The 21,028-nt window shown below is 35.9% G+C and overlaps 1 protein-coding gene across 2 annotated transcripts in view; it reads right to left on the bottom strand.

Moving 5' to 3' along the window:
• Positions 1 to 19,383, bottom strand: part of LOC138698862 (trypsin 5G1-like) — a 38,241-nt gene extending 18,858 nt beyond the window's left edge. For both annotated transcript variants that reach the window (XM_069825072.1, XM_069825071.1), the window contains exons 1-3: positions 19,308 to 19,383; positions 7,266 to 7,354; positions 2,464 to 2,558 (exon numbers count right to left, since the gene is read on the bottom strand). In XM_069825072.1, the coding sequence (XP_069681173.1) occupies positions 2,464 to 2,558; positions 7,266 to 7,354; positions 19,308 to 19,353 (230 nt within the window). In that variant the 5' untranslated portion in view covers positions 19,354 to 19,383. The remainder of the gene's footprint in view (positions 1 to 2,463; positions 2,559 to 7,265; positions 7,355 to 19,307) is intronic.
• Between the last annotated feature and the right edge of the window lie 1,645 nt (positions 19,384 to 21,028).

The following is a 21,028-nucleotide window of genomic DNA, read 5'->3' as shown; positions in this document are numbered from 1 at the left end:
AAGGAACATACATGGGTCTCTTTAACCCAATAGTTTCAATCGCCATTTGGATGTGAAAACGAAAACTATGAAACAAATCAATGTTATGAAAATATTAAAAGAAATGCTAAGATGGGTCATGCACAAGATACAGTGGAACATTTGAAAACTGAAGGTGGCACTTTCACTCTCAAAGTTGATATTTGTACGAAGATTCTTTCAATTATCCAGGATCAAATAGAACCAATAGAAAATGAAATTAATTGTGATGCTGAATAAGCGTTAACATTATTTTCATATCTTATATATCTAACATATCTTCACACGTCATTAGTCATAATTACATGTGAACTCTAAAATCTGTGAAATAGAGATATATCGTTTTGAAAATCTGCAATTATATCTGAGTATTAATAAGAAATAATAATAATAATAATAATAATAATAATAATAATAATAATAATAACAGAAATGCTTACGTTAATAAACACATGTCCTCTCTTTACTGTGGATGAAGTGCTAATATTATTAATATGAATAATTTTAGTATTTATCAACATATCTAAAAATACTAGAAATGCTGAAGTAGTGATTGTAGCTAATTGTTTTCACTTCAAATAAATCTCGATATAATAATGCGGCGTGTAACATATGTTCTCTGGCAGCCATGATTCACGCTGAAACAGGACGTTAAGGATTTAACTGAGGGAGTATCCTATGTTAATTTAACAGTGGGTTTGACATGATAACAGTAACAACAGTTGATGAAACATCACTTCCGTTAAGTTTGCTGTTAAACTGCCTTAACGAAATGTTAAATATTTAACAAGGATTGGTGCAACTGGGCAGTAGTGTTGCGGACTCTGGCGCAGTTTGGAAAAGTTCATCGCGCAACGTAATAGCGCAACAACCGTGCGTAACATTGCCCTGGCTCGGGACTTGGTTGCGCTACGGGTTTCGGCGCGCATATCTGTACGAGGCTTAATGTTTTATCTTCGTCAACTAATAAGCACAAACTGCAAACAAATATAATTACCTTGAAAACGTGACAGGCAATTGCGTTATTGTTTTGCAATCTAGCACCACCAAACGTTGACGCGGTAGGCAGTTGTTTGTTATAAAAACTAAAACAACATAAAAAACCTCCCTGAAATATTTTCCATTCTTTCAATATCGCAAAATGATCAGTTTAAATTGAACTTCATTTTAAGTGTTATTTTGACCCAAGAGGTTTCAGGCATCCTATATAGACTAAGTATTGCAGACTCTTCTAACCCTCAAAGTAACAAAAGGAGGATCAAAATAAGACAGTATAAAGAAGTTATAATAATAATAATAATAATAATAATAATAATAATAATAATAATAATAATAGTAATAATAATAATAATAATAATAACGAGAAGAGAATTTTAGAAGTAGGACCTATCGGATAAAGTGGTGGGAGAGAGGAAGGAGAGTAGGCGAAAATATAAATGAATAAAAATACTTGGAAGAACGGGGAAAGAGAAGAGAAAGCGAGGTATTAGGAAGAGAAAGAGAAGGAGGGAGAGTAGAAGAGGATGAGAAATATAATAATAGAGGATAATAAGAAGAAAGACAGAAGAAAAAAGAGGTGAAGAAGGAAGAAAAGGGAAAAAGGTAATGAGAAATAGGAGAAAGGAGTATAATATAAAGAGAGTGAGAGATAGAGAAAGGGAAGGAGATAGAGGGGACGAGGATGAGAAATGGGAGGAAAAAGTATAATAAAAAGAAAAGCAGAAGAAAGAAGAGATGTAGGAGGAAGAAAATTGAAGAAGAGAAAGGGAAGGAATATGATACGTGAAATGGAGAAAGAATAAGAAACGAGAAAGATGTGGAAAAAAGGAAGAAAATATGAGGAGAAAATAGTGGAAGATATCAAATAAGAAAAGGTAACGAAGAAGTCTTTCTTTATACATACTGCACTACATTTATTACTGTGACACTGATAGGCCTAAAGCAAATAAAGTTAGCATAATGGATCCGGTAATGTTTTCATCTGATTCAGAGTTCAATTTTCATAGTTATTAGTCCCGTCGCTCTTATTTCCGGTATCCCATCACATTGCAGGTCGGCTACATTTAAATGTGTGAATCTTTTCATTCGTTGCTGATGACGTTACGCACGTACTAAATCTCGATAAATACTTAATATAATTGCCCGCCATTTTCGTTCTTTCGTTGGCGTTCGCAGAAAGAACACGCGGACGTTATTTGCCGCTCAATTACAGTGCGTTTGATTTATTATCATAGTAGCTGCGACATGATAATGTTTAACGGTGCGACAAATAGATTTGTCGTGTCGTAGCTCGGCAACGAAAGAACAAAAATGGTGAAAGATACTACTTACCTAGACTTTACAGTACCTTCATCTCCTAAGGCGTAAGCAAAGAGGAGGAGTCACGCCGGAAATAACAGCGACGTAACTATAATTAGGATATTTATGTTATAGAATATAACTTACACGGGGATGCATTTGGTTGATGTGACTATCCACTCATCACTGATGATGGAGCCGCTGCAGTAAAAGGACTCAGATGTTTGAATTTCCAATTGAACCTGTAGGACGACAAGTGTCATTATCATTACGATAAGATGTTTGCATTGCTGAACTCATCTAGATCAGTTTCCATACTCAGATTTTGAAAAAGAAATGGGATATGTTATTTGCTCAAACATATCCTACTAGCATAGGTCTGCCTACATAAGATATTACATAACGTAAGTGTATAATAATAAGTAGTATAAACAGAAAATAATAACCTTCCACACTATAGACGAACTTAGAAACAATAAGAAGAGCATTTCGGAGCATTAGAAAAATATAACTTTGCTTGCGAATTACACTTTCTTCAAAAGATATCTCGATTGTGCGGATGCAGAAGGTCACCACTTATAACAACAATGGTTAGTGCTCATTGTGAGACAAAAATTGATTATGTGCAATGTCCATTTTATTATTCATCGAAGTCAAATGAGTGAAAATGCGGGGCAGGTTTCGGATCGATAATGACGCATTCTACTCTGGCCATAGAAACATGTCTGATGCTCTGGTTTCCCGGCCGGTAGCTGAGCTGAACGCACTGTGGATTTAGCACAGTAGGCTTTGAAATCAATAATTATTGTAACTATTATACTGCTTGTTTCATAATTAACCGCGTTTATTCTCGCTTTGTTGTATAACGCGATGACTCACGTTGTTAGGTGGTACCTAACACCTGATATTTTTTTTTATAAATCATAAAATTCGTAATGTATTATTTTTTATTGTATTAATTATGTGATATTATTAATATTATTTATTTCATTGAATATACAAGTATACAGGTATCATAATCCTGCACTCAAAATTGTTGTTTATTAAACATCATCATTATCTAATAAACAAAACATAGGCTTATTATAACCAGTGCCACTATAAATGGCATTTACTGTTCTTGGCCTCCCAGCTCAACATTCTCATTAGACATTTCAGTGTCACTTTCATCTGACTGTTCTGAAGCCGTATCGTGTTCGATATATTTAGTATCTCCATATGAGTCAGAAACTGGAGCTGGTATAGAGTGCTAATCATCGTCCGAGTTCCCTTCTAACCAAGTGATGATTTTCGTTTGACTCATATGTCTAGAATAACAATATCAAATTGAACCATAACGTTACATTTACACTCGTCCTGTCTAATAATATCACATATGTGATCACTCGCGCAGTTAGATTTCACCTCACAGTAGACACATCTGACCACACGCGCTGTGAGACAGGAACTAATCGACGCGTCGCCCAGACAGATTATTTAGTCCTGACAGCTCAGCAACGCGAAAGAGGGGCAGTAATAGGAGTAGTGGGGAGAGTTTCGGAGTAGAGATAACTTAAGGGCGAGCGGTCGGCAAAGGAATGTAGTACACCTTAACTGCACTAGAAACACAACGCTTTACAGCATGCGTGACATCCGATTGCTGTGACTGCAGGCAACAGACTAACCTGAACATCCCTTGACGTAACTTAATGGACTCGCCTGACCCAGGCACAGATTGCCGGCGACTGTCAGGACTAAATAATCGTACTGTACTTTCCACGTTCCTTTCTCCCCTCCCAAACATCGTAACTACTCGACAAAGACATCACAACAAGGCCAAATAATCTAACTAGGCATTTTTAAAAGGACAACAATTGAGTAGCCAATTTGCAAAACCAGCTATTTGCAAGTTAGACGAATTTTGGCAAATGAGGAAAATTATGTAAAAACTTAACCACAGATGCTAGAGACATGATTTCTAGTTTAAATAATGGGGAAAAAATATTTAGTTTGTCTTCCTACAGCTCAGAAATATATGATTAATAGGTATTTAGTTATACTGTATATTAATTTGCAAATAGCAGGTTTTGCAGCCGAACAGAGCAGTTAGCAGGATTTGCAACTCTATAGGTAGCCATATTAACGATACATTAGTTTGCAAAACCTGGTATTTGATCAATGTTAACAGTTTATCTGACAAGACTAACTTGGAAACAAACTGAAGGTAGAAGAGAACATTCTTATTTTCGTTACATACCTAAATATTATTAAACACACAAATATTGTACTATAAAAAAGTAAAAAAGGAGAACAGAATACTAATGTTTGAAGGTTTCCTTATGTACTACTGTTTGTGAAAGTGCAACACCCAGAAAAAATGGCCCGAACGACCCCAAACTCGGGAGATGTATAAAACAGAATACCAAATGTAGCGTGTTTGTACGAGTCCCGCTTCAACTTGTCCTACAGTGATGGTCACATATGTGTTAAGTGCTACCGTGGTGAACGCAGTCTGAGAGCCTGCATTGTTGAGCGGCATTGCGGACAAGTTCCTAGTGTGATACAATATGCGATCTCGCTTCCTACGTATTCAGGACAATCTGAACTTCAACCCTACATTAGAGAGGTCTTAGAGTCCGAGGTACTGCCCCTCCCTCAGGCAACTCTACATGCCATATTTCAGCAGGACAATGTCCGGTCACATGTGGCGAGGATTGTGCAAGTCTTCTTCGAAGAACGACGAGTATCACTGCTTTCCTGGCCTGCACGTTCGCCAGACATTTCGCCCATCGAACATGTCAGGGATATGGTTGGTCGGCAACTTGTTCGTCATGGTCCTCCAGCACACACTCTTGACGCTCTGTGGACTCGCATACAAACTGCGTGGAGGGAGATTCCCCTGGAACATATCCAGGAACTCTTTGATTCCATACCACGACGCTTAGAAGCTCTGATTGCAGCGCATGGAGGCTTCACTCCATACTGAAATCTCACGGTCACAGATCAGGTACAGTTCTGTAATTCTAATCCTTTGTGTATTGTCATGTATCTAAACTATGATATCAATTTCATTTCAGTCACATGTATCCTTCTTGGTGTTGCAATTTCTACAAACATCAATGTAATATAACACTTTACAAAATGTTCTGTTCTTCCTCATCCATGAGTTCGAAGTCCACTACATCCATATGTTCATCCTCATCTTCACTCAGGTCTGCAACAGCAAGGTCTTGCTGCTAGTTGAACATTTCGGTGTAGAAGGTCAGGTTTGCATTCCGAAACCAGTCCTACCCGAAGTGCAATTCCAGAAGTCTTTCAATGTCCCTGATGTTTGCTTCTTTAAGGTTGACACCCATTGGAATGTAGTCCTTTTGGAAATGTTTACCTTCATTGTTTAAACTTCTGGATTCGCCTTTTCACTGGTACCATTCTCTTCATCATCTATATCTTCTCCCTCAACACTAACAGAATTATTTAAACAGGATACACCATATCCATCCACACTCATTTCGGCAAAAGTCGAAAAAAAACTGCAAGATAATCACAGTAACCACTTCAAGACTTCAACACACTTAACATAAAAGGTTAGAAGTCCCCGATAAAGCGCGGGCAGAAACTCTCAGCTAATGTCTTAAATGCAGCAATATAGTCACTTTAACTATACGAGCAAAAAGTAGCTTTATTATCAACGTCTAATAATATCTTATTCGTTATTTTAGTATGCTCAATGTAATCCTTATGGAGATCGAAATAGCAGCTTTTACATCCGTAACTCTCAATATGGCCATGTTGTCTCAGTAACATTTAGCAGGTTTTGCAAAAGTAAACATGGCATTGTGCAGTTAGCAGGTATTGCATCCTTACGCTCTCCACACTTAGCAGGTTTTGCAACCGTGTGCAATTTTATTTACTAGATTTAAAGGGTTTAGAGTTGGATTTGTAACCGAATGCATGGCTTATTACGTAGCTAATGACGAACTGAAACCATGGTTACCATTATCTCATTTTTCATTTTTTTGGCAGTTAGCTGGTTTTGCATCTGGGCTACTCAATTAAAAATTAATAAAAAAGAAATTATAGCAAAAAGTACGTATAAAAATGTTGGATTGAACCACATAGCGCGAGTGATCGCGAGTAAATTATTTTTACTTTTGGTTATTGCACAGAATTTATTAAAAGTTGTTGCCATTTTATTTTTAAATTTCAGTTTGTATTGTGTATAAGCAGAAACTATACACGTGTTGCAAAAATAGATTAAGAGCTGTTAAAAAAGAAAACTCGTGTTTCTCGGTATCTCTGCTAATGGATATATACTACTACCCATCCGTTATAAATTGACCGGTCTTGATTCTACGAACTAGTAGAGTGCGTCATCCCCTTTCACGATGCTCTGATCCCCTCAACGCCCCTCGCTCCGTAATCGCCCACAATGTCTTGTATACAACGACAGTGACGACATCAGGACTCATGTAACATTGAACGCGTAGTAGTCGTTATGCGTTTGTCTCTTAATTCTTGTGAGCCAGTTCTGTTTAAATAAAGCAATCAAATTTTCTTATAGAGTACGGTAACAATGATATGAGATTCTTCTATACGCTTGTAACAAATTTGTATGGAAGGAGAATTTACTTAAAATAGACTGTAACAGCTTTTCCTTTAAATTTCTTGCAGTGCCAAGCAGTATAGAAATAAGCTGCCCGGTTAGTAGGCCTACGTAATGCTTTTCAATTCTCTGGATTGCTGTCCGCACTAGTAAGTCTAGACGGGGTTTAGAACTCTGTTATATATTCAAATCTGCGTCACATTACTCGATTTAAGTGAAATATATGATAGTTATTTTGAATAATACAACAGTTTTCTTAACTCATCGTTTACTTTAATTGCTGAACAATGCAGAACTCAATGTCATTTAATGTCATAATTATTTTAGCAAAATTACTGTACACAATAAACTGTGAGATGAACTTCACCTGGTAAGGAAACTCCTCTATACTAGCTCCATCTGCTCCTCCTATGATGCGTCCACTTCTTCTCGGATAAGCTTCATTTGGAGCACTTTCTATGTAGAAATAAAATATTCAATCATTTAAAATTCAAGTTGTAATTGCACTGTGAAATCAAACAATAGTGTTGCAAAGTCTTAACCATACTTCTTCTCGAAGTTGGAATAATTTTGTCATTCGGGAGATGATTTAACACGGAGCAGCACTCACTCTTTCAAAAACGCTTACAAGTTATTGTTGTTTAGTCAACCGTCCAAAGACAGATCTGAACCTCATTAGTGACACCATAAGACATCACTTATGAGGCAATTAAGCCAGGAGATAATAAGCTAGGTTGGCCAGTTCCTTTCCCTCCGCCATTGCATTTATCGCTGATTAATTACATATTAGGGGCTATACTAATCAGCAGGGAACGGATTTATATGGACTAAAAATATATGAAATATGTAAATATATATGTAGTTATTTTTACCAAAATATGGAATTAAATATGGATTTTTACCAAAATATGGAATTAAATATGGACTTAAAATTATAAAAAAATGACTATGTACGTTAAATATTGGTACATTTTAATCAAACTAAACAAAAAATATAATGGACGTACCTTATCTTCCAATGTAGTTTCAACAAAACACAATTTTTATTGTCTGTTACCATAACAATAGGTTACAAACATTTCTTTCAAGTGCTGAAAAGTGAATCTTCTTCTATTGTCTCTGAGGATAGATTTATACTAACTAAAAGAGCGTTCGACGTCACAAGAAGTAACTGGTACATAATTCAATTTCACAATGTCTGCTGGGGATAAGTCCAAGTTAATCTTCACTGTTGATTCACCACTCATCACAGCAACAACCTTTTGTAGTTCTTCATATCCAGGGTTTTTTGAAAGTACAGTGTCCACCTTAGTTCTTACTGCATCTGCAACTTTACCTCTACCACGATTCAGTTGTTCCACAGTACTATTTATAATTTCAAAACTTTCAGATAGTGAAAGGTGCCTATTTTGGAGACTTTTGAGCGTTTTTATGATGCATGAAAATGTATGCTGAATGTGAGCTAAGTCATTCTTCACACTTATGTCACAGGTAACTGTTTTCGCAGTATCAATTGAGACTGCATCTTCAGAGTCCAATGCAAGGAGAACATTGTTAATAGAGTCTATATGTTCGGCATAATATTCAACTGCTTCTAGCCATGTACCCCATCTAGTTAAAATTGGCTTTGGTGGCAATGGAATTTCAGGGTACATTTCTTTCAACACGTTAACTCTACTGGGAGCTTTGAGAAATACTTTTTTCACTGATGAAATCAACAAATCTACTTTAGGGAAATTGTCTCTGACCACTTCTGCCACACGATGAAATGCATGCGCCACACAAGTAAAATGAGTCAATTTAGGATATACAACAGATAATGCTTGTCCAGCTTTGACCATATAAGGGACAGCATCGCTAATAAAGAATAACACATTATCGTACATAATACCCTTTGGCCACAGGATACCCATAGCTTCGTTGAACAGTTTAACTATAGTTTTGTTATTGCACTTTTCTAGAACATCACAATGTAAAAGAATTCGTTCAGAATATTGTTCACTTAACAAACCGATAACTACATTACCAACAAGTCTACCTTCTTTGTCGGGAGTCTCATCAATGGAAACCCAAATTGAACTATCTTTAATTTCATCTCTTATCTTCTGTATTGTCTCATCGTAGATGGATGGAGCATACGTCTTCCTAAGTGTTGACTCATCCGGGATTGTATGTTGAGTATATTTTTCAAGGAATTCCCTGAAGACCTTATTCTTTAGTTTGTAGAGAGGAATATCAGCAGAGATGAGAGAACGGCACAGGTCGATGTTAAACTCAGATCTTACATTCGATGTTGTTGGTTGTGTTAAAAACAATTGTCTCTGCTTGGAATTTAGTTGTTTGTTGGCCTGATGTTTACTAGTTGTAATGTGTTGTTGCACCAGGAACTTTTGTGTAGATGATACTGCACACTGACACAAATTACAAAATAATATTTTATTGTCAGTTGATAAACCATCTTCTTTAAATTCTGAAATGTAACTTGTTAGTTTTGATTTTAAATTGACTGAATGACGTACTTTTGGCATATTTACCGTCTTTATAGTATGATTTACAAAACTGAACCTATGTGTACTCTGACTGGCATTTAACTGTTGAGCTGCACAACTGAAGTCTGTTAAAAATTTTAAATTAAATTAATACAGTTTTGTAACTTACTTTCCCATTGTTGATAGGACTGCTAATTTTCAAATAACTCTGATGTTAAAGGGATTACTGAACATGTGTTTAAATCTCTATTGTTGAAATGTATTTTTAAAAGTTAATGGAATTTTGTTTTGTTTTATTGTTAAACCTAATATAATATGGACTGTTTTATATGAAATATGGAAAATATATGGAAATTAACGAAAATATGTACTAAACTCTAAAATATGGAAAAATATGGAAAATAAAAGTAGGATTTTTCAACCCTACACATTGTGAAACATAAAGATAATGCAAAATATAAATTATATTAGCTTTATAAGTAAATATGTATTTACATATAAATCCTTTCCCTGCTAATCAGACTACAGATGTTTACAAACAATATTGTTCTTCTTCTGATACATATCGTAAAGTGAGATGTATTGCCTGATAATTGATGTACAGTAGTGGCAAAAAAAAAACGGACCTACCCTTGTAGCAGATTTCAGAGTCACAGATTAAAATTTTTCTAATCACAAAACACATCCATTTGTATAATTATTTGTAAGAATGAAATTTATTGCATTTGTTCGATTCTTACCGTCTTTTGTTTCCTTCAGTGCCTCAAACTTACGGACGAAAAAACTTTGAGAGTTTTATTTTCATCTGGCATCAATATTACATTTCTACCTCTATTCGGTAAAGATAACTGCGTATTTTTACATTAAATAGCAGTACATACCTCTGGCTTCACTATCCATATTGAAATTACCGCAGTTTGACACAATATACAGCACAGGATCCTTTTGTATCAGCTACAAGGGTCAGTCCGGTTTCTTTTTGCCACTACTGTACATAACAGCCAGAATCTCAATTAGAGCTATGCTTACAAGTATGGAATGATTATTTAAACTAATAAAATGTATTACAATCAAAGAAACGTATCTAAGAATAATACTTAGCTAAACAGGAATTAATGCATAAATAATGGAGGAGAGTGACAAATCTCATTAATATAATTTAAACAATTAAAATGAAATATTTGTGTCTGTACATTTTTGTACACATTTGAGACTACAGAATTACTTTTGAGACATATTTTATACATCTTGATTACACAACCTTTAACGCTGTACCACATAGGACAGACAGGCAGATCATTTAGAACACGTTACAAAGAACACATTATAGCCATAACAAAATTACAAAACACCTCCACATATGCAGAACACATCACAAATTCTAACCACACCCACAGAGACATCAACACAAACATGGAAATTCTACACATCCAACCAAAAAGCCAGAAACTAAACACACTAGAACAATATGAAATATACAGACACACGAAAGCACACCCGAACGAAATTCTCAACACACAACTCAATTTCAGATCACACACTGTTTGACTCTATATTATACCACACGAACACACCCTCACAGGAAACAAAATAAGCGGCACCAAGACCAACAACGACCAGTTCTGAGGATGACCCATAAATAGGTCGAAACATGTAAACCAGGTACGTTAGAATTTAACAGAAGAAAGTCTTATCATACATATCCCGACATATTTTATATTTTAAAACTAGGGTTCTATAAAAAAGAGAGTTGAGGACAATGTGGAAATAAAACAGAATGTCCTTCACGAGGGGCATCCGTTATTATCAGTTCATAATCCCCTTCAAAATTTGTATTTGAATATACACTGTGCTTAATGGGTAACTTAAATACAAATTTTAGAAATAATCGAAAGGGAAACCTTAGTTTCCTAATATCAATTCAATAATGCCTTATGCATATTTTCAAACGAAATTAAATTTATAACTTCAATCACACTTTGATTCGGACGAACTCCAGTTCCTTGCGGTTGAAAGATACAACCGAATTTGTTCCTGGGCCAACCAAGTACACAAGAGAATTTCTTACTATTCTTACTTGAAATGTTCACAGGCAAGTATATTAGCTGTGCTGCCTAGTAAAACTAAGGAAATACATAAGGCACATTTTCACTTTTTACATAGGCCTACGGAAATTGAAGCAATGCCGATTCCATTTAGGTCAAATATGGTGGCGGAAGGTCAGTTCCCTGGGTCTCAGTACTGTATTGTAAGGATCGAAACTCGGTAATCGAAGTATTTTTTAAATTGTTCTTCCGTTTTTCTTTCCTTCCAGCATATAAAGTTTAAGATTGTTTTACGGACGGTATCATAGCAATTCAGCCAAACCACATCAAAGTACAGGCATTCTTTGACCATATTTGAGAAAACTACAATATTATTAATATTACTACGGATGTTTTCATCATACTTATATATAATGTTCTATCATCCTAACCCCAATATTTTTCAATTTTGTAAGTGTCCTTAAAGATATGCAAGTAGACACATCAAAATGAATGGACAAACACAATCTATGGGGCACCGAGCAGCGGTGGAGAAAATTTCAGATTAGTCAGTTATTAGTGTGCAGGTCTACTGTAAGGATTATATGACGAAACTTGAGTACGCGAATGCAGTATGCTACAGACATCTCCACGAACAATAGGCCTATAGGTGTAGGAACTGTTTGAGAAAGCATGGCATGATATTAATACTTTAATATTAATTTAACTTCCTGTATGTAATATTTTATTGTATCTATATCAATGACTATACCTAAAAACAAGTAACAATTTAACCATACCAACTATTTTCATTTATCATACGTTTGATCTTGTTGCTGGCATTCCTAAGTTTGAAAAGTGAGAAGGAAAATGTTACTTCAAATCACGGCAAAGAATTCAGTTGTTATTCCGCAAGGATCTCGAGAGTTCCGTTAAATGACCTCGCACGGAATTCGAGTAGTTTTGTGTTCACCCTCAGGAATTCGAGCTATATTGTAGCGTCATGTGTTCTTCTGTGCATCGGATTTTGGCTTTGTAGTTTTACGATTACTGTTTTCCAAATGTTTATATTCTATCATATACTTAGCATTTTTGTTAAGCGTGGAATCAGTAGACTATATCTGATGTCACAATACGTTACAATCCATACACTATGTTCAGCGCTCTCTCTTTTATTTTAATAAAAAAAAAACTACTCTTGATGCGTAAAATATAATTGTAGATTCTAGAAACTCGTTAAAATTGATGTATTTTACTTCCAATGTGTTTAGACTTAATTTCTATAATTTAGAATTCGCAGCCCATCAAAACTGTAAGACAATAATAACTTGCTGTATGCTTTTGTTAAAGATGTTATAATATATAAATGTTTGATTTATAGTAACACAGATATATATAATTAAAGGCCTCTGTTTATTCTCCCATCAGCATATTGATTTCATTATTCTAACTTTCATGGTTTCTGAAATATTCCGAGTTGAAACGTTCTTTTGCGTTACATTTTAACAATTAATTTTCATAATTTGTGGACTAGACGATAGACATTGTTCAACGTCAAATTGTACCTTCCAAAAATAGCATGAAAGTATATTCCAGTAGTCTTTGTTAATAGTCTTGGAACAGACGTACCTGTCACGGATTCATTCACTTCTCTTCAGGTAAGTGTGTAGATCAAAATATAAATATTCTATATCATACATGATGACAGAAATGGCAAAGGAAACTTTTGATAGAAAAAGTATCATTTTCTGCGGAATTTTGGAAAAAGAAATAACCAAGAGACTAGTACAGTGCTTTGTGTGTAGTGTGGTACTGTATGGGAGAAGCACGGATAATACGACGAGTGAAGAGAAACGAATGGAAACATTTGAAATGTGGACATAGAAAAGAATGGAGCGTGTGAAATGAAGAGAGAGAATATGAAATAAAGTCTGCTACAAAGTGTAGGTAAAGAAAGAATAATGTTGAAACTGATCAGGAAGAGAAAAAGAAATTGTTTGGGTTACTGGCTGAAAAAAAAACTATCTAAAAGAATGCACTAGAAGAAATTTTGAACGGGAAAAAAGTTCGGGGCAGACACCAGTTGATAGACAACATTAATATACTATACCGGTATGGATCATAAACTGAGGCTAAGAGAATACCGGAAAGTAGGGAAGATTGGAGAATTCTGGTTTCCAGTGAAAGACCTGCCATTAAGCAGAAAAATTAGTATACTCAGATTCATATTAGAACTCGTTTAGTTAAATTCGTCTCTACTTGCCGCGTCGTGACTCAAGTGCCAGCGCACTGTTCTTCCATCCAGGCTACCCGGATTCGATCCTCAGCCAGGTCGAGATGCAACTTGTGGTGGACAAAGCAGACGTTGCAGAGAGATTTTTTCGGGGTATTCCCGTTTCCATCTATCATTCCACCAGTTCTTAGGGTTAGTACGGGCTTCCGACTCTCATATAATAAGGACTTTGCACTTCGGATCTCTGGGGCTTATCATTTAGGCACTAGATATGCATCCTGTGCAGTTCTTGCTTTGATCCCTGCTCACCAGTTCAATTCCCGAGGCACAATGTGTATAGTTACCTATCATGTTTACAGACGTAGGAAAAAACCATTGCTTTTAGTACACACAGTACACAGTACGTAAACACAGAAAAACACACGGGAGCTCTTGGAAGAGTGTAACAAAATGAAGAGTTAGGGACCAAACATCACACTATTCAGATATGTGTGAGGTATTTGCATCTGCCAACAATCTTCTAAACAAACTTCTGAACGGGAAATTGCGATATTTTTAGTAAATATACGCAAAGGTCAATCCCAGATCACTCAACTGTGTGAAAGTATAAGCCTACGTAAGGAATATTACGAGAAATACATTCATGATATCTGGGAAAACATTAACGTTAACAGTATTTGGATTTCAGTGTACAATGGATTCCAGAGGACGGCATTTGACAAATGTGATCGTTGGGACTATGGTTGCAGACAAACCTAAAAGACCCTACCTTCTTTATATGTCAACAACTTGATCAAGTGAATTCCCCTACTATTGTTTCGTTATTTGATAGTGCCTTGCTCGTTAGTGATGCGGCGTCTTACATTGTCAAGGCAGGACACGAGATTAAACCCAAATACAGAAAAACGATTCAAGTTACTTGCCTCTCCCACTGAACCAATGGACATTGAAATATAGTTCAGGTGTTCGTTCTCGGACATCACCTGCAGCAGCTGCAATTAATGCCAGAAGTCCTTCTCAAGGTTTACGTGATTCTTTAGCAGAAGAGACTTCATATATTGCGAGAGAAAAAAAAATTCGAATTTCGTCGTATCGGCTGACCTTGCTAATCAATGAACAGGCCCACGACTGCCAATCTAGTATGGAAGGAAACGTCCCTTTCAGGAATGCTCGCACTTTTCATGTTGAAATCATAGTGTGCTGATACGAAGACCTAGCAAATACCCCGCAGGACAAGCGGAACATTTTTCGCTGGCTATCGATACCGAAACAATTTTTCCCTTGAAATTATTCAAGTCTGCTTCAGAGGGAGCTTTACCTGAAAGCTAGATTTGCATCTTTCGCGTCGCATAAGGAGATAATGACGAGTCTGGAACCCCATGTTTCTGTCCTTAAAATGAATGTCTAGACATATCCTATAATCTATTACAACATATTGTTATTTGAAAAGCGTCCTGTATATTTTATATTAAACTATATGGTACACTACAACGAAATTTCGACAGATCACACCCTCCTTCCTTTTTTCTATTTTAAGAAAACTTTTTATATTATGTTATATGCAGCTTTTGTATAGAGGAATTACACCGGTCGACAATTTCTTTTTATATTGATATAACTACTCTGAATTCGAATACCATAGCAAAATTTGTATGACCCACATCATTTTTTTTTAGAGGGAAGTTTAAAATTTTTACTGATTTTTTTTTTCATTAGTAAGAAGATCAATTATATTTTATAAACGACTATGGTACTTGTAAATATATTTGTGTTAAGCAGAAATCGGCCGACAAAAATCGACCAAGAAATTCTAATTCCATTTATTTCTGCATCTTTTTTCCATTAGTGAAATATCTTGGAACCTTTCTCCGTGCATGTGAGAAATAATTCCAAAATTTTCAGGAAAGAAATCTGAATGGCTGTACAGAAAATACAACCTCACAGACATATTGCAGTCCATGGAATGGTATCAAAAAATGTAGCTCCTCAAATACCTCGCTGTAGTTATGATCAAAATAAATTGTTCCATATACTTTTATACACATTCCGAGCTATTTTTCCATCACATTCAATTTGGATCAAAACTCAGGATCTTCAAAAGGACCAACAAATATCTCTTCTTTTTCTTGGTTCCGCGGTGCCTGGAGACTTTTGCCTCAAATAGGCAAATCCTTCACTTTAATTTTTCATTGCCTCCATAATTAATATTATTAATTCTAATTTCATTGTAGTGAGAACAAGAAAATTTTAGTGCTGTCGATTAAAGATGAATGTTCCATATTCTTCTGTTCTGGAACTGTTTGTCCACGGAAAGGTCGTTTCTTCCTTACATGATAGTGTTTTCCCTCACACTGCGATCCCATTCACAGAGGAAACAATGATATAATTATTGTATAAACTTCCTGCAGTCCAATAACCATTGCCATAACTTTCAGGTCAGCACATATGTTCCATTGGTGATCTTGATATGTTATTTTATCCAACTACAATTTAATGTTGGCATATGTTTCTTTAATGTGTGCTGCATAACCAATGGGCACTGAAGCATGTTTGTTTTTATTATGCAGTAAAACTGCCTTGAGACTAATTTTAAGTGAGACGATAAAGGGTCTCCATTGTTTTGGAATACGGTCAATTCATATTTCTTCTAATGGATGATAGACAAAATTGCAGTAAATTAGAGCCTCTACCGTTGAAAAATGGCTATCTGCGACTCCCTCCTCCTTTATTTGGAGACTTCCACGTCCTTTTCCAGTACATTGTTGAAATCTTTATCCTAAGTAACAATGCTTTGGTTTCAGGAAGCTCTCTAATCAAATCATTCAACTTGAATTTAGTTATTAAATGTAGATGAGGTACACTGAAAAATCTTCGTCTTCATCTTGGAAGCCTACTTGGCCCAGTTTCAGGTGAACTCTCCCCTATTCTGGTTTATACTCCATATCATACTTTTGTGGCGATTCTGGCACAGGCATTGGCTCATAATAAGGGACAGGTTTCCTTGCAGAAAGAAGGTCAATATAGATTATTTTGTGTTTTAGTTTCCCAGAAAAACCACTCGCTTTAGTTAAAGAAATGTATTAGGCAGTCGGTCATATAATCGCGACATTCCTGCCATATCATGGAGATATACTAGTTACTTTTAGGAGAAAGAGCACAGTCTGGGAGTGCCCACACATGTAGGGTGCTTGAGTAGGCTCATTGTGCTACCCGGGATGGAATGATGTGCATGTCGTAAGGCCCTCCCTTTGTGCATATCCCTCTAGAGCCTCCCCTGAACTCAGCTAAAACCTGCAGAATTATTTTACCGATTCATGTAGGTATCACCGCGGTTTTTCAACCCGGTCCCACGAGTACCATGAGTTCATGGTAGAGTCGATGGTACATAGCACTACCATTAGCAACCAATGACCTCTTACCATGAGGGCCAAGTTCGGTGGCGACACGCGACCGTCTCTGCATAGGTCGCATGTCTGAAATGGGGAAAGAAACTGAGAGGATGATAAAAGAAGGGAAGTGTAAATGGAGTAGAGAGTGTTGGTGGAATGATATAGGGAAACGGGAGTACCAGAGAAAACCTTCTGGAACATTTGTTTTGTTTTGCAACCACAAATTTAATCACAACCTGACAGGAGTTCGGAAACTAGCGCACTAGCATTTGCGCCACAGACAAACCATGGGGTTAGCGAAAGTCATTTATTTGTACGTACCTTTTAACCAGCTAGTCAGTGTTCTCATACATTAGCTGCAACAATGTTCTAGTACTCATCAGATCGGGCAACCTTACATTGAAAAAAAAATATAGGCCTATATGTTTTCCTCATTATTGGCGTCAGAGTCTTTCCCCATAAATATAAGATAACATGGCTAGTTTGTTACGGCAAGATTGCAACATAAATTAATTCACAATATATAACTAAAATACCACAATTGGCTCACTATTGCATACTTAGCAGAGGAAACAGAAATGTTTTCTTGGAAACTTCTTAATCCCAATACAATGTTGCATTAAATCTATATAATAAGCACTGTTTAATATATTAACTTCAAATGCGAGTGAGAGTGAATAAATCACCATGAATAGCACTTTAACTATAACGGCGGATGCTGTAACATTTCGTTATCATTTTCGAAATAAGTGTTGCTGAATTAATAAGGATCACACAAAATTATATAAGGGAGAAATTTGATGCCGACAAGTGATGTGATCGAAATGTTGTATAGTTTTATTAATTTTAATAGAATATTTTGCTTAATACTTAACGAGACATAAATATGTATCATCTTTATCATAAAAATCACCATTATCATCACATCATCATCATCGTCATATCTTTCAGAAAATAATATAAACGCATTGATCTCTTTCGGTCTTCCAGGTAGCTTTCGTTTGTAAGTCGTTTAAGAGATCTGTATCTTCTTTTTCCTCGGGATTTATATTGGACAGGCATACGTGGGCATGCTTTTGATTTTGCTTAAGATAAGTTGGACTCAATTTCTTCTATATTTTAAAATGTTTATAAAACAGGTGTAAAATCTATTTCCCGTCTCACACCTTTGTCTCTTTTATGGTCTCTGAAGTTATATCTAGTTGTTTTATTGAGGAATTCAATAATTCATGCGGTTTTTCTGGTTTGAAACTATCGAAATCTCCCTCCCATGTATTAATTTTGAACTGACTTTCTGTTATAGTCACTTAATCTGGAAACTTACTATATTATAAACTTATATACTATTTACAAGTTCTCTAAAACTACGCTGTTTGTTTAACTTTGCTTCATGATATAATTTCTAGACAGTTGTGATTTGAATAATTTCAAGGAAAAAAATTGTTCCGGGGCCGGGTATCGATCCCGGGACCTCTGGTTGAACGTACCAGCGCTCTGCCAACTGAGCCACCCGGGAACTCCACCCGACACCGGCTCAACTTTTCCCTTTATATCCACACAACTCGCGTGGGCTGACGAAACACCAGAGACCCACATCGAGTGCACACAAACTCTGTATGACTTGGAATTGTGGTTTTCTGTTAACGTACACAGTGACGTATATATTATGCAAATCTAGTCTTTCAGTTAAAGCTTCCTGTAAAGCAGAGCGCTGGTACGTTCAACCAGAGGTCCCGGGATCGATACCCGGCCCCGGAACAATTTTTCCCTTGAAATTATTCAAATCTGCTTTACAGGAAGCTTTACCTGAAAGACTAGATTTGCATAATATATACGTCACTGTGTACGTTAACAGAAAACCACAATTCCAAGTCACACAGAGATTGTGTGCACTCGATGTGGGTCTCTGGCGTTTCGTCAGCCCACGCGAGTTGTGTGGATATAAAGGGAAAAGTTGAGACGGTGTCGGGTGGAGTTCCCGGGTGGCTCAGTTGGCAGAGCGCTGGTACGTTCAACCAGAGGTCCCGGGATCTATAACCGGCCCCGGAACAATTTTTCCCTTGAAATTATTCAAATCTGCTTTACAGGAAGCTTTACCTGAAAGACTAGATTTGCAGTTGTGATTTGCATAATTAATCACTCAGGAGTTGTTACAGTTCAAGAATATTCTTAATTACTTAATGTGATCACAAGAAATGTCGAAGTGGATATAGGTAGTTATTGACGAAAAAACTATTCGAAAGTATGTTTATTATAAACTGTCTTAAAACTTACCCGACGAAGAAATAAACAGCAAGACAATTACAAAGACTCCCAACATATTTCAGAGTTCCGGAAGACTGACTGCCAGCCAACCTTAATTTATCTTTTGTACTATATAATATTGACAATATCAGTATAAAAAATAAAGGCGTACTTTATCGTTTTCAGATTATATCAGCAAATACTTGATAATTTATCTTGTGTGTATAAGGAAACTAGTTCACCATTTATTGTTTACTCCTAAAATATGTGTAAAAATAACCATAATTTAAGATTAACGTACGACTATAGGTCAAGACACTTCATAGTCGACAGTAATGAAAATGATATAAATGTATATGCCTCTTACACATATGATGAAAGCGATTGTATTTGCTGATACTTAAATTATAAAGAACAGATTCTGTAGCAATAAAATAATATTTGAAAACTGAAGTAAATAAGGATCTAAGTGCTATTTTCAAACATTATAGAAAACTAGTCTTAACTGACACATAAACCTTCCGATATAATTATATCAACTCCTAATAAAATATAATAAAGGGAAGATTCTGGACTTTGATTCTCACTTACGTTATAGTGATGGGTGCACGCATTGTTACACATTAAAAACACAAGTTAATAACAAATGGCACTTTGATCCTTGTTTCCTTAGAATATTTATTTATTCCTCGACAGGTAATAGAAAAAAAACAATAGAATATACGAGTATACCTGGCACCCGTAGTCTTTGAAAAGGCCTTCGATAAAATTGATGGCGATCATATTTCGAAAATAAAGTCTAAAAATGTGTATCAAAATCGAATAATTATAATTTGTGGCAAAATCTGGGACGATGCCACAACGTTTATGCTTGACATCTATAATTATTGGATGGGAAAAATTCTATTAAACAGTGGATGAGATAAGAGTGTACTTTATTGTCAACACTACATATACAGGTGTTAGAAAAAAAAATCATTCAATATTTTGAGAGGTGATAATATTAATCAAAACAAGAAAACAATTCCAATAGATACGGATCCTAAAATGAATATCCTCCGATATATAAATATTTATTCATCAACATTATGGGAGATGGTCAATGTGATTTCCATTGACAAAAAACATCCAATATCATGAGCGATGGTAGTACTCATTAAAACAAGAAATAATCTGCAAATCAAGATTTTCAGGTATAACTCCCTGTAAAGTTGATTTGAATAATTTCGAGGGAAAAATTGTTCAAATCAACTTTACAGGGAGTTATACCTGAAAATCTTGATTTGCATAGTACACGTCACTGTTCGTTAACAGAAAACCACAATTTAAGTCACACGGAGTTAGTGTGCACTCGAAGTTGGTTGCTTGACGGTTGTCAGCCCACTTTGAGGTCTGTGGATATAGAGGGAAAAATTGGATCGGTGTCGGTTAGAGTTCCCGAGTAGCTCAGTGGTAGAGCGTTGGTACGTTAAACCAAAGGTCCCGGGTTCGATACCCGGCTCCGGAACAATTTTTCCCTCGAAATTATTCAAGAAATAATCTACTAAGTATGAGCTCTAAAATGATTTTTTTTTTACTATTTCTTATTGAGTATACAAATAATCATACCGGAAATTCAGTAAATAGAGTGTAGTGACCTGTGGTTCTCTAAGATATAGAGTAGAAGGACGCGTTACAATGAATTGAAAGCATATTGAGCATCTCCCAACATATAGAGGAACAAGTATGTCCTCATATCTCGGAAGATGTTA

The sequence above is a fragment of the Periplaneta americana genome, chromosome 4 (genome assembly GCF_040183065.1).
Source record: "Periplaneta americana isolate PAMFEO1 chromosome 4, P.americana_PAMFEO1_priV1, whole genome shotgun sequence".
NCBI lineage: Eukaryota > Metazoa > Arthropoda > Insecta > Blattodea > Blattidae > Periplaneta > Periplaneta americana.
Note: the sequence above shows the minus strand (reverse complement) of the source record. Positions and strands in the feature narration are given on the sequence as shown.